Below are 15380 nucleotides of genomic sequence, written 5' to 3'. Positions count from 1 at the left end.
ACTGAAGATTTTTTTACAGTCTTTATATACTAGATCTTTGAAAACTTTGATATTGACATCCATAGGACCAGAGGGTTTCCATGTTGATTTGGGTGCGATTGTAGTTCTGTCTGCAAAATCTTTTTTGGTGGCAAAGAAAAGTTTTATTCTAAAACTCTAATAAATCTTTCAAAATCGATGTTAAACTGAAATTCATTACTGGGGACCGTCGGAACAAATGATAGTCCATGGTTAAGTAGTTCTATGTCCCCGGAATTGAGTTCATATTGTGAAAGATTAACTGTTGTTATTGATTCTTTTGTTGAGATCTTGTCCAAGGTCTGCTTCTGTTGGCAGTCCGGCAACGTCTGTTTTTTCTTGCTTGAAATCCACCTCTTGCTCCTAAAAAAGGTTTTCCTGAGGAAGAGCTTCCTGAAGAGCTAAGGCTGCCTGAAGACGTGCTGGAATCAACATTGTTAGTTAAAGCCACAGCATTCTGATTTTCATTAGTCTGCATCCAGTGATACACCTTATTGTTCTGGTAATCTTTCTCATCTCTGTAGAATTTTTTCAGTTTGAATTTTTTAGTATTCTCTTTGAACTTCTGTAGGCTATCATTGGTTGTGGATAACTGACTTTGGAATAATTCTAGAGATTGTATGGATTTTAAAGTTGTTAGAGTTTTCTCTAAATCTTGTTTAAGTTCCTCGACTTGTTGTTTACTTTTATCTATGATTAACAACATTAAGTCGAAGGAACATTTATTTAAAATCATGTTCCATTTAGTCAGAAACTCTTTATCTTCCTTGAAGTTCTGGGGTTCTTTGTTAATTCTTAATCCCCTGTCACAAAATTTTGATAGGAAGTAATTTTGCATGTACAGAATTCATTTGATACTTCCTTCAGCATCATCCCCATGGTTGTTTTCAATGGCCCAGATTCTGCAAATGGCGTCTTTATTGTAGGCAGTGGTAGGCGTCCTACCACTGTCTTACCAGCCAATTGGGATGCACGTTTTATTTTTTTTAAAAGCACCCGAGGCAGGCTGCCTTCATTGGCGGTGCTTCCAGGAGCCTAGAGAGGCCTCTATGCCCTCCTAAGCTTGCCTAAGGCTAGGCGTGGGTATGGTTTGCTCCAGAAGTATCTCTCTATATCAAATCACAGCTCTAATATTAATAAAAATATAAATAAATATTAGTAAAGTGCTCAGACCAATAGCCCATAGATTAGTGATAACACCAAACTGAGGCTAATACTGGGACCATCATTGCCTTTACTGTCCCAGGCCCAACCCAAATACAACAAGATGGAAAATTACTTATCTGAGACAAGTGATGAGCTGGGACACGATAGCCACAGCAATGAAAATATACAAAGATGCCTGCAGTGAATAATCACAATTTCTTGTGCTTGAACGAATGATATATAAACCAAATTCCCATAGGTTAGTCCCGAGCCCCCCGACTCGAGTTTTGACTCTTCATCAGGAAGGGACTCTCAATCGGGTAATCTACTGGTTCCTTATGCTCCACAGAGGTCTCTTCATTCTTCACATTGTAATCTTTTCAGTGTCCCATCCTTTAGACAATTGTTTTAGGATATTTATAGAGATTCAAGTTTTTCTGACACAGCTCCAACTTTATGGAACTCTCCCTCTCTATCTTAGAACCCCCCTCCCTCCCCTCCTCCCCCATAAACCCAAAATTAACCCATATCAACAAGAGGCCAATTATGGATGCATACTAGCCCCTCCTCCCCTCAAAAAAGCCCCCATAAGCAAATGCAACCAGAGAACACGTTATGAAGGGCCTATACATTCTCACCCATCTGCCAAAGTTTACAATAGGCCCTATATTTAGGAAAGATTAGTCGATGAATCTGAAGTTACATGATACACTGCTATAAAAGGTTTGAGATCATGCATAGTATCCATGTACCCTAGTACAGATGAGACACAGCCTGACTCTCACAGATCTGGCATGGTAGATACAAAGGATAGCAGACACTCTTCTCAGGAAAGTCCTCCATTTTCTGTCAGGCCATGTTTTGCCACCAAAGACCATTGTGCAAGCTGGGATCTGGCTTCCTCTGCCATCGTAAAAATGTAATGTTTGCCTTCATAATGTATACTAAAGTTCTGATAACGAAGTTCCTGGTTTTGACAACATTTTTGCAATATCCACTCCTTATGAGTGTAATGTAGGACTTTCACCATGATCACCCATGGTCTAGATCAATGTTCCCTCTAATTTTTCATAGGCTGTGTGCGCAAAAAATGTCATCTGTGCGCATTTTAAAGAAAAACTAAATTTGTGTGTGCTATAAAAATGATTGCCAGAGGGCCCGGAGTTCAGTTATGGGCATTTATGGGCTGGTCTTTGAGTTTAGTCTGAATTAACAAAAACACAATGTAATTTTAGTTACACTTTATGTAACAAAGTCTCATTTCAATAAACATAAATTATGTTTCATTGAAATGTTTCATTGAGCGCTACCTATAAATAAGATATTGTACTTTATACTTAAAATTTAGAAAATAACAGCAATTTAGTTTTCAAAGTTTTTCCCTGCGATCTTTCATATTTATCCAGTCCGAATAAATTCTGTCAAGATCTGTTGAGCCTCCATCTTGAAGGTGACCCTTAACACGCATCAGCATTTCCAAATGCTCTTAATGTAAACGATTCCTTTGTTTAGTCTTCAAATTGTTCATTAGACTAATACCACGCTCACAATCTGAACTAGATGCTAAGAATGTGGCACCAATGTCCATCAATTTTGCTAAATCTGCAAATGGATCATTCTGAAATGCAAATTTCGTCATATCTAGAAAGCTGTTTATCAGATTGCTTTAAATTTTTTCTGCAACAAGGAATTTAAAGTCATTGTATTGCTGAATAATAACACTTTCCTCCGGAAGAAATTGTTTATACTTTAAACAAAGAGATCTGATATGTCCATTTCCGAAGTCAAAGTCGCATTGTGATATTGCTGTACAGTCAAAAGCAGACCATTCCTCAACTTCATTTTCAGGAAATCTTTCACCCAGATGCAAACATAGGATGCTGATGAAGGTTAATATGGAATTAGTATCCACTGAAACATTTTCTCCAAACCTCATCCTGTTGTCAAGAAGACTGTTGACTTTATCACTCCACTTAACCTTGTCGCCTAAGTATTGCATTCCAAGTTTGTTCAATTTACCCTGTGTAAGATGATAAGCTTCCAAAGGTGTCAAACCACATTTTTTAAATTCCATGGTTAAGGAAGCCAGTTCTGATAAGACACTTCAAAACTTCAAGTGTAATATGAAATTGTTCACTGTTCAGCTTCTTATAGCAGTACTTTGCAATAGGAACATTATCTTTATCTTCTTCAAAATATTTTAACAGGGGATCATAATTTTGAATAATTACTTTAAGTGCAAAGTGTCTAAATAACCAGTGCACTTCATTCAGAGGTCTGAAAGCAATTGATTCACATTCAGATGCATTTGCTATTTCTTGAAATTTGTATCGTTTAGTAGAAGACCGACAGAACACCGTGTACACAGTTCTCATTACAGTTTCTACTTCTTTCATCAATTTTACTTCTTTCCATGAATCAGAAAGTCCCAAATCTTCCCGATGTGCAACACAATGTTGCTGCACTAAATGTGGAATGTCTTCTCAGCTGTGCTGCAACACCATCTATTTTGCCCAACATAACAGAGGCACCATCAGAGGTAAACATAATCATTTTATTCAGGTCAAGTTCATGTTTCCTATAGAATTCCCTAATTGCTGATACTATTGATGTAGCATCACATGCTTCCAACTGTAGCATCCCTCATTTGAATTGACTGGCCGATACTTAAGGTAGAGTATTAAGTACTTGTTGACAGAAATTTTACTGCACAGGTCCTTGACCTGTTGGGCCGCCGCGTGAGTGGACTGCTAGGCATGATAGACCTAGGGTCTGACCCAGCAGAGGCATTGCTTATGTTCTTATGTCTGTGCTTTCATCAACAGTTAATGTATGATACGTTGCTAATTTAAAGTCTTCCATTGATAGTTTGCACGATGCCATTGACAGTTTTTGCTTCTCCAGCTATTAGGTATACTAACATACTTCGCCATGTGCTCATTGATATCTTGAACAGAGAACACTGAGATATTCATCTTAATGGCCAGCACAACACTGTCGACCTTAATTTCATCAGGACTGGAACGCTTCCGTTCATTACTAATTTGCCTGTTTTCTTTTTTGGTTGGGCTTTCAAGGAACATGTTACCAGTCCCCCTCTTAAATTCGGATTTTTACTTCTGAGTTTCCTAATACTGTCGGTATGAGATTTACTTGATAGATGGCATTTCAGAAAGTCCAGTTTCCAAACATCATCCCATATTTTTCCAGTAGAGAATTTTCCAGTTGCTTTGGCATCTTGACAATAACAACACACAACTCCATCGTCTTCGTCATAGGTAAATATTTCACACAGTCGAACACACATTGTATTTTGAGATTCCGGTGTCTCCGTTTCAACAATTTCTTCAAGCCATTCAGACCTAAAAGCTGTTGTAGCTCTCTTGCGTTTTACACTTTTCACCATTCGCGGTTTAGACATTTTAAGAGTTATATCTGGTTACAATTTAATAAATGAATACAGTTATACAACCGCAGTACCACGCTGCACACTACGATTCCACGAAATAAACAATATGGCGGAACTTTAGGAAGTCAAAGAATCGGAAGTGTTTCATATCCTATGGGCCATAGGCTATGGCCCTATGGGGCACGTGACGTGTCAAGTTCAACTGCCAAAGATAACGGAATCACGTGAATGACTTAAAATTTATATTATAGTGCTTCAATAAATGTGATAAATGGGAAATCAGAACAGCTGGTCTTCTGTAACATTTCATTTTAGCAGTGAAAATCATTTTAGGCAAAAATTTATTTTTTGTGCGCGCTATTTTAATTTGTGTGTGCGGATTCAGCAAGTTGTGTACGTGTGCACAAGCTTAGAGGAAACATTGGTCTAGATACTCCCTCCTGAGGTCTTCCCATGCGATGAGCATGCTCCAACCGCAAAGGGCCATAGGGTGCTCTGGCTAGAAGTTCTGTTGTATGCCAAGCCTCAAGGACTTCCCTCAGGTCAGAATCTTTAAGAGACTCAAGAAAGCCCACAATCGAAAAGTTATTCCTCTGGGAGCAACTTTCAAGGTCTTCTATTTTGATTTCATAGGCAGTGGTAAGTTTGCACAAATACTGCAGTTCCTCAAGGGCCAAACCAATAGAATTGACATTTTCTCCTACCCTGTACACCAGTTCTATCACTCATCTAGTAAACCTAGATCCTGTGGCTGAAATGGTTTGCAGGATTTTGTTAATATTTTCCAATTTAGAGTCTAGCACTAATACAGTATCTGTGAGTTTCTTTATTGAATCTTCCTACAAAGGGGAGTCTGGTGGCAAAGTGTCTGCCATCTTGAGATCAGAAGGTACTGTACTTCTCCTTTTTCTTTTTGGAGGTCTTACTAGCCATAACTCCTTCATTCTTAAGAAATTTGCATTGTACCATGGTTAAGTAAGCGGTACTGTGTAAATGCAAAATTAGAAATTATTAAGAATGCTGGAGAGGTTTCCTGCCAGGGAAAGCTGGAAGCTGAAAAGCTGCCCGTTTAAGGCCTTCAATACCTGCCTTCACGGAAACCCAATATGCTGTTATAATTAATATATATTTTATTAACAATCAATAACGGACTACAAGAACAAATCTTTACAGCATATGGAGCTGACAGATAGTATGCCTCAAGCGCTTCAGTATACCTGGATGTCTGTCCTACCCTTATAGCCAAAAGAGCTATCTTTTATATGCTTCTGATAGCCCTGGCTCAAGTTGGTGCATGTTACGTTGTTAGTTTTTATTGGTTAATAACAAACGTTATTACATTTATCAGTTTATTAATTGGTTAACATTATCTGTGTCATACTGTACACGTCTCCTGTCTACTAAAATCACTACCTATTCCTGTCAAATGTCATTTTAATATCAACTCAGCAATTTTGAGTTAAGGGTCCAGTAAGGCTCTGCCCATTAAAGGATATTTCTTGCAAATAATGTATTTTTATATTCTTGGTCAGGACATGTCCTCATCCTTCTTAGGTTCACTTCCCTGTTCTTATGGCACTACAGCAGATGTAGTACCAGTTGCCATGTAAAAGAATAAGTTTTGCTTGACTTGCTTATTTTAGCATAAGTTTCACTTGGCTTGCTGATTTCAGCAAGCATAGATTGTGCAAAGGCTAACAGCTTTAGTCAGAGCATTTTCAGCCATCTTAGGCCTTTAGTAGTGTTTATTGGCCTAATATGTTAGGGGATTTCAGGGGGAGCTCTTCACCTCTAATTTCATAGAGGACTTAAACTCTTCACCTGTATATATTGTGACAGGGAAGCTCCTGTCACTGGTTTAAAACCTGCTTTAAACACTGCCACTAAAACAAATGTGCCTATTCCTAAGCCCAGGAAGCTACCCATTAACTCTTTTCCCAGTGTTAAAAGCAGACAGACAAGGCAGAACAGAGAAGAAATGGCAGAGGAGAACAGAATACCTGTTCTAAATCACTATAATCCCTTTTATAAATCATCTGTTAATTCTCTAGCTAAACCTCTGGTCAGGAAATCTGACCCAGTAAGGGTTAAGGAAACGGGTGGAGCTGACATGCAGAACATGGCTAGAGCAGGAGTGAAAGTTATCCAGCTGAATAAATCACAGCCAGCTGAGAACACACTCAAGCAATCAGGAACTTGGAGGAAGGATCCTGCCTCACAGAGCAGGGAACGGAAGGCTAAGAAACTCCCTGTCACATAGCACTGGCAGCCTAACCGAATGTTGCTTTCCAGGCAGAAGCTAAGAGAAAGGGAAAAGCTCCAGGAGCAGGGCTTGCCAAATGCTGCCTCAGAGGATAGTCTGTATCCTGCCTCAGAGAGTGAGGAATCTCTCATGGAGGTAGAGGGGATATCTCTGGGAGAACTGAAATGGACTGCACCCTGAAGCCATGGACTGTATGTCTGAGTACAACATGAGTCAGTGAGGTACTGTGTGTGGGGGGGGGGGGGGGGGGGAGGAGGGAGAATGAAAGTTTTTCTGTAACCAAGCTCTAACGTACTTCAAAGAAACAGTTCCGTCCTTAAGAAGGACTGTAGAGTGAATGTGAGTTTGAGGGATGAATGTGAGGATTGGCTAGTAGCAGAGAGTAAACCTGAATCCCTGTATGCAAGTCAAGCACAGTGAGTGGGGGGAGGGGTAATGCTCACTAACCTAAAAGGAATAATAAAACCCAGAGTGGATTCAGTGACTTGACTTTGCATAACCATGATAATGGGAACTTTGGGAGGGGAATCTTAGACCATTAAAACAAAGTGTGGATGGTTCCCAGCCCCTGCCCCGAAATAAAGAGTGTAGTGGGGATATTTAGAATTCAGGAGGTCAGGTGGGGAGAACTTCCTGAAGCAACCGAAGGCATAATACCATAATTGTTCCAAGCTCAAGGAGAAGACAGCTAACCTTGGATACCGGGGGTTCTTGAAACCCGAAGGCTGCCCAGAACTGTGAAAGCCGGGCAGCAGAACTAGGAGAAAGAAAAATCCTGTTTAAAAGGAAATAGTTTTTTGTTTTGTTTTTTTCTTTCTTGAATGAAGCATGGACTTGCTATAAAAGGGAACTTTTGTTTATGATAAATCTTTTCCAAGCCTCATCAGCCGGTGTGGCTGCCTTAGAACCAGTGCTTTTGAACTGGGTAATAAACCTTTGAACTGGCAATTATTTGTGGAGTTTTTTTCTGCTGTATTTATCTTAGAGTGGCCCTCCAAAGAGCGCTAATACATGCGCCTGGGGCGGGAGCCGGGTTGCCAGTGCTAGGCTTACCCCTGGCCCCATCACAATATATAGGACTCTCGCTCTCTCTTCCCCCTCCCTTATCAAAGCTTAAAAAAAATGCTACTACTCAGCTCCCTGCATCAAAAATATATTTAGCAGCATTGGGAGTTTTATGATATTTTTATTGCAGGGGTCAGTGTAGGTGTCCTTCACCAGTACTACACATGCATGATTTTCATGCTGAAAATGCTGATTTTAGGCCTCTGTAACCCCCTTAATCACCCAGCATCTTCTGGGGTATCCTACTAATATGCACATCTTTCACACATGTGCAAATGTGCAGTTGCATAATTTGTAACCCCCACCATGGGCACGTTAGTCATGCCTCTTCCAGGCTTCCCTTAGCTTCCTGCCACTATTAAAAATTAAAATCGTTGGTGGCATAGTGCTCCTATTGGTTCCAGGACTCTCCTAAAGCCTTCAGCTGCTTTTCTCCTTTTTTGTACATGTAAGAATGACATCATGTCACTATGCACCTGCATCACTGCATATTCATGCGACAGCATCTGCTGCCCAACTCAGTCCTCAGCACCTACCTGGGCCTTTCCTGCAGACCTTCCCAGCTTCTCCCCCTACTCCAGCAACCCAGAATGGCCACAAATTTGTAATCTCACCAGATCCATGATTAGGCCTGGATACCCTCCAGCTGCAATTCCAGTACTCCCAGCTTCAGTGAAATCTGCCAAAGCTGTGTGAATCTTGGTCTGTTTTCTCTCCTCATTCATAACAGATAAACTAATACTCCCATTGCTATGAACTTCCACAGTCTCGAACACTTACATATGTATAAGCTCCACCCGTGTTCTGCCCTGACTGTCCATGGAAGATGTGCATGTCCTTACTATCGACTGTTACATTGGCTTCTGGTGGAAGCACGAGTAATATTTAAATTCTCTTGTATTTGCTTTAAGCTGGTTTGGGGACTGGCCCCAATCTACCTTCTATCCCATTTCATGCTATACAGCCCTACGAGGATAACTAGGAATTGCAATTTATTTACCTATCCTAAAATTACCGGCTATAGATACAGGTCTTTTTTGGATAGGACTCTTGCATTTCGAGCAACTAAGCAACAGTCCTGGTTGGGTAGTTACATTAGTGGAGCCATGCTGTCCTATGGCGTATTTCAAAAAGAAATTAAGACTGTACTATTTGAAAAATTAATTTCTTAACTTATTTCTTAACATTTCTTAACTTATTGTGTATACATAGGAAACATGTATTTTTAACTAGTTGTACTTCGCTGACTGTCCAGCTCTCTTCTGTGCAAACCGCCTAGAAATCGTTTGATTGTGGTGGTATAGAAGAATAAAGTTATGTTATGTTATATATTTACCGAATAGCACACAGGTGGATTTTTACCATTTACATGTGTATGTGCATACATGCGTGCCTATGTTAATATTCTATTGTATAATAGCACTACTTTCACTTTACACCAAGGTTAACTAGTCAATATAACCCAAGTCAAAGGGAGACGCAAGCCTAAGTCAACCCTTAATACCCTGGAATATTGGTAAACTTTTACCCCGATCCTCAGCGGCACCACTTGGAGCTCAAAACCATCTCATTGCTCCAAGCTTTACGTGTCAAATCGTCACTGGATCGTTTGTTATAGATTTTTACTTTTTTTTCTTTCTTTTTTACCTCCCTGTGAAAAAGTACACAATAGTAAAAAAGTAAAAAAGAAAGAAAAAAAAGTAAAAATCTATAACATAAACGATCCAGTGACGATTTGACACGTAAAGCTTGGAGCAATGAGATGGTTTTGAGCTCCAAGTGGTGCCGCTGAGGATCGGGGTAAAAGTTTACCAATATTCCAGGGTATTAAGGGTTGACTTAGGCTTGCGTCTCCCTTTGACTTGGGTTATGTTAATATTCTAGACATTTATGCACATTTTTAATATGGAAATGTTAGCACCTTCTTTATAGAATTACCTCCATATGTATACATTGGCACTTTTATCTGCTAGCATTTACACCTGCTTGAAATCATAAGAACATAAGAAGTTGCCTCCACTGGGTCAGACCAGAGGTCCATCTCGCCCAGCGGTCCGCTCCCGCGGCGGCCCATCAGGTCCGCGACCTGTGAAGTGGTCTCTGACCATTCCTATAACCTACCTCAAGTTCTATCTGTACCCCTCTATCCCCTTATCCTCCAGGAACCTATCCAAACCCTTCTTGAACCCCTGTACAGAGTTCTGGCCTATCACATCCTCCGGAAGCGCGTTCCATGTGTCCACCACCCTCTGGGTAAAAAAGAACTTCCTAGCATTTGTTCTAAACCTGTCCCCTTTCAATTTCTCTGAGTGACCCCTAGTGCTTGTGGCTCCCCACAGTTTGAAGAATCTGTCCTTATTTACTTTCTCTATGCCCTTAAGGATTTTGAAGGTCTCTATCATGTCCCCTCTAAGTCTCCTCTTCTCCAGGGAGAACAGCCCCAGCATTTTTAACCTGTCAGCGTATGAAAATTTTTCCATACCTTTTATCAGTTTAGTCGCCCTCCTCTGCACTCCCTCGAGTACCGCCATGCATAACCATGCAATCATGCATAACCCTCAAATAACTTATCTTTCCCAAGATAAGACTTTAATGAGTGCTTGAGGATAGATATTTGTTCCCTTCTCAGCCTAAGAAATCTACCTCCCTGTGAAAAAATGTTGATTTCTGAGCCCCTGAGTTCATATTTACAAAGATTTGCTATGTACAGTATACATGCACATGGTCTATAGACGCTTTTGTGCACTTAGCACATATCTTTGGTTAACACTATGGGGCTCATAATCGAAAGAGAAAAACATCCAAAAACTGGCCTAAGTCAGCACTTGGATGATCATAAACAAAAGACGTCCAAGTGCCGATAATCAAACCGGGTTTTGGATGTATTTCTAAACAACCTAGGCCTTCATAGTGCCGCTGAACGACCATAGCTAAACGGGGAATTTCAGGAGGAGTGTCAAGAGCGAGATTTGTGCAGGACATGGGCAGGCTTAGACTTAGTCGTACAGCATGTATAACCGAAAGTTTTACAACAGAGCCTAAACGGAACTTGGACGTTGTGACTTAGACCATTTAAAAAATGTTCTAAGTCATAAAAACCCACCTAAATTCACCAGATAACCACTGCAAACACATAATACAGACCCCCACACACTACCCCAGTGATCACCGACCCCCCCCCCAACCCCATAAAAATCGTAATCACACCTGCAAAATTCAGCCTCCAGAACATCATCACCTGGCAGCCTGGCATAGGAAAGTCTAGTTGTCCTGCACAGAGGCAGCTTAAGTTGTCTTGGGGGTGGGTTAGGGACCCATAGAGAGGAGGCCCCATGCCCATAAGCCCCTGTAATCACTGCATAGATACCAAAATATGTGCACTCCTCTATACACCCCCCAAACTCTTTTGTACTGGCATATAAGTGGCTCCTGCAGCCATAAAGGCTACTAGGGTGGTAGATAAGTGGGTCTAGGGGATTCTGGAGGTGGTTTGGGGGGCTCACCATGACCTATATGGGAGCTGTAGTGAGATGATGACATGGCACCCTTTTTGTGAAGTTCACAGCAGTGCCCTGTAAGGTACCCCACTATTTAGGTGCCATGTCTGGGTGTCCAGTCCATCACTTTGCAGACCCCTCCCACATCCAACAGGGCTTGTTCTAGGCGTTTTTGACTTGGATGAAAAGTTGGACAAAAATGTGGTATAAAGATGGATGATTTAGCGACTTGGATGATCAGATCGGCAGGATGTATACTTAGACGATTTTCAAAAGGGAAAAAAATTTGGACATATTTTTCGAAAATGTATCCTAAGCTGTTTTTTACTTTGGACGACTTGCGACTTAGACGAAAAAGGACTTAGAAGTTCCTTTCGATTATGCCCCTCCACATGTATTTTATAAAAGGCTCAGTATTCAGAGTCTTTCTTAATTAAATATTTGCCTACTTCTTTGCAGTCTGACAGGGATCTTTTTTGGCTCTGAAACGATTTTACCCTTTGTGCATATATTTGAATAACTATATCAGCAATCTGCATGTGCTCTCCATATACTCACTAGAATTGCTGTTGTCATCCTTGGCTCCATCAAGAGATCCATCAGGATGCATTTGCAAGTAGTAGCCCTGCCTGCAGTACAACCTGGTCACTATACCCTTGAGCTGGGGATCTGAAAGACAGAGATAAGTTGCTGTTAGCTTTACCAATCATGCATCACTGTTCAATTTTCGTTTTCTTACTTAAAAATACAGTACATATGAAAAGTATTACTACTTGTCTGTCTGTTCTTTCAACATTATCTAAATGAAAGAGGGGAGGACGTTTTTGTAGAATAGCAACCTTTTCAAAAATGTCTGACTCAATTATTTTTGATGTTTATTCTGTTAAAGATTATTCTACCCCACTATCCTGTTTCAGTGCTCCAAAACTAGATTGTTTGTCTTGGAAATATTTTTGTATTTAATTAAAACCCAAAAGGTAAATTTTCAGACTACTCACATTTAAAATAATTTGCTCATAAACTTTGTACAGTACCAGTATTCGAAGAGAAAAGATGGATATACCTTTACTTTAAACCTTTCAGGCTCTGATACTTAAAACATGGAAAGTAGCAAGGCTATCTCCTATGGGCCGCAACAATCACAGAAATTCAATGCTGGCACCATATCTGGCCACAGGCACTGAATTTCTAGTTTAAAATTCACTACTATGAACATAGCCAGCCAAGTTGATCCAACTAAGGCCTAACAGCCAAAGATAGACCTGCTTTTTAAGCGAGGCTGGCCATATACCGTAGTCAACCAGATGCTGAATGTCAGTGGTGATCAGCTATGTCATTTGACATGGCCAGTCGCTGGGTTAGCCAGACATCTAGATATCTGGGTTAGCCAGACATCTATATAACCGCATAGAACTTCCATGGTAATGCGGTATACAAGAATAAAGTTATTATTATTATTATTATTATATCAGTAAATAGCCGGCTAAACCATTCCTGGCCAGCTAAGCATTGCTTAACTGCTGAATATATTGGAGAAGGGGGGGGGGAGGGCAATGACTACAAAGTTATAATAAACTTTTTTGCTGGTATTTTTCTATGCAATAAAAATGTATGTAATCCTCAAAATACAATCTATATGCTTTTAAAAGTACATAATTTTAGATACAATAAAGGAAGACAATTTTGGGAACTTTTCAACCATATAAGGGGCTTAATTATTCCAAGTTTCCAAATTTATTCATCACTTATACCATTTATCAAGGAATACCTAAACGGTTTACAATGTTTATAAAAAGGAAAAATACGCTAAAAAGTAACATAAAAGCAATATCAAATATAAGAAATCATAATTAAAATTATCAATTTGAGCTACCAAAGACATGTTATTTTAACACAAACATGTGCTACTTTAGCAAAGATCCAATTTTATTCAATGAGACCTAATTACATTTTTAAATTTATCTATTTATCAGATTTTCTATAACATTATCAAGTATCCACGTGTACAGAAAAGTTAAGTTTAGTAAATAAACAAATATACGTTATGATAATATGAGACAAGCATAGTAAAGAAATTAAAACTTAACTTCAACTCAAGTCCTCAATACAAAGATCCAAGAAATAGATTCAACTAGTTTGAAAAATCTTTCCTGTATTAAAGAAACCTCAAGAGGTAACTCTGGACGCTATCTGGGACCTCGTGGCAGACCTGGCTAAATCAATTAAGCCCCAATTGCTTCAGTTGGAGCAAAAAGTAAATATTCAAGAAGTTGATATTAAAAATCTTAAAATTGAACTACGAGGCCCAATTACTAATAACTGGGGTTACCAGTAATATAATACATCTTAACAGTAGTCCATTTACTTCCCAAATGACCTTAAAAAAATTGCCACCTTCAGGGCAATAATTTACCTGGCCACATTTCAGCCAGTGCTACCAATACTTTGTACCCACAAGGTTTGCACCAGTAATAAGTACAAAACTACATATGTAGTTTTGTTTCATTAATATCAGTGGGAAAAAAGTACCTTCAGTGAATTGTACCTGCTTTTTCTATGGGTACTCCTTTTGGGAAAAACAATATGTATAATTCTGAAAACCCAAAACTATGCACACTATTGCCCACCAGACACACTGTTGCAGTATGTGACTTAAAATATATATGAGACCCATCAGTGGTGTACCTAGCATATGTGACACCCGGGGCCCATCATTTTTTGACACACCCCCCCCTATCTGTACAGAAAACATGATTTTTAGTAAGAAGCCACACGTCACACATGAGTACCTAGGAAAAGGCAGCATCTTACATACTGCAGTGAGCAGTACAACATCAATACACCCATTGTAAAACTAAACAAGCCAGACTAGTACAGATCAATCCTGCAGTTAAGCCTAACAAAAAACCATGTCTTTCGAACACGCAGAACACAGAAAACACCTTCGCCTAGTATGGAATATGTAATCACAAACTATCCCCTCCCCCTTTTACAAAACTGTAATGTGGATTTTAGCCACATTGGTAACAGCTCTGAAGCTCATAGAATTCTGAGCATCAGAGCTGCTACCACCACTGCTGGCACTAAAAAACGCTCCACAGTTTTGTAAAAGGGAGGATAAAATAGAAATACATAGACAAAGGTTAAATTGAACCAGTAAGAAGCTTGACTCTGCATACAATGCAACACCATAGAAACAGTGACACATATCTCCTAAAGCAATAAATAAATAGAAAATTTTTTTTCTACCTTTCTCTTCTGTGGTTTCTGCTTTCCTTATCTTCTTATAACTCTCTTCCTTCTATCCACTGTCTACCGTCTCTCTTCCCCTATATGGCATCTTCTCGCCTTCTATGCCCCTTCCAGAAACTGTGTGCCTCCCCCTTCCATCTCTCCTTTCACCCCATTGGTCTGGCATCTCTCTCCTCTCCTTCCCTCTCCCACACCTCTCTGCAATCCCTTTCCCTTTTTTCCCTCATTTTCCTTTTCAATTTATTTTCTGCATCTGTCTAGACTACGTTTTTACTACCCTCTCATCAATGTCCTTTTTTACTGTCTACCTAAAGCTTGCCACCTCTTTCCCTCAACCCTTCCAGTATCTAACTCTATCCTCGTCCCTCAATCCAGCATGTGCCCTTTTTTTCTTTCTCCTCCCCACTTCCTTCCAGCGTCTGCTCCCCCTCTCCCTCACACTTCCATTCAGTGGCTGTCCCTCCTCTCCCCCACACTTCGATCAGTGTCTGTCCCTTTCTCTACCCCTTCCATCTACTGTTCACCTTCTGTCTCGCCCCTTCCAGTCACTGCCCTCTCTGCCCTTTCCACCCAATGTCTGCCTTCTTTCTCTTCCATACAACATCTTCCTTCTTTCTACGCTCCTTACATAACTATCTATCCTGTGCCCCTTCTCTCCTTTGTACATGATTGATTTCAGCTCTGCCATCTCTCTCTTCTCCTTTCTTTCCTTCGCACCCCACAGTCTGGT

The 15380-nt window shown here is 40.1% G+C and overlaps 1 protein-coding gene across 2 annotated transcripts in view; it reads right to left on the bottom strand.

The window, feature by feature from the left end:
* FGF14 (fibroblast growth factor 14) overlaps window positions 1-15380 on the bottom strand; it is a 449431-nt gene that overhangs the window by 287166 nt on the left and 146885 nt on the right. For both annotated transcript variants that reach the window (XM_033949590.1, XM_033949591.1), the window contains one exon: window positions 11957-12067. In XM_033949590.1, coding sequence (XP_033805481.1) covers window positions 11957-12067 — 111 coding nt within the window. The remainder of the gene's footprint in view (window positions 1-11956; window positions 12068-15380) is intronic.

This window comes from Geotrypetes seraphini, chromosome 6 (assembly GCF_902459505.1).
Source record: "Geotrypetes seraphini chromosome 6, aGeoSer1.1, whole genome shotgun sequence".
Taxonomy (NCBI): domain Eukaryota; kingdom Metazoa; phylum Chordata; class Amphibia; order Gymnophiona; family Dermophiidae; genus Geotrypetes; species Geotrypetes seraphini.
Note: the sequence above shows the minus strand (reverse complement) of the source record. Positions and strands in the feature narration are given on the sequence as shown.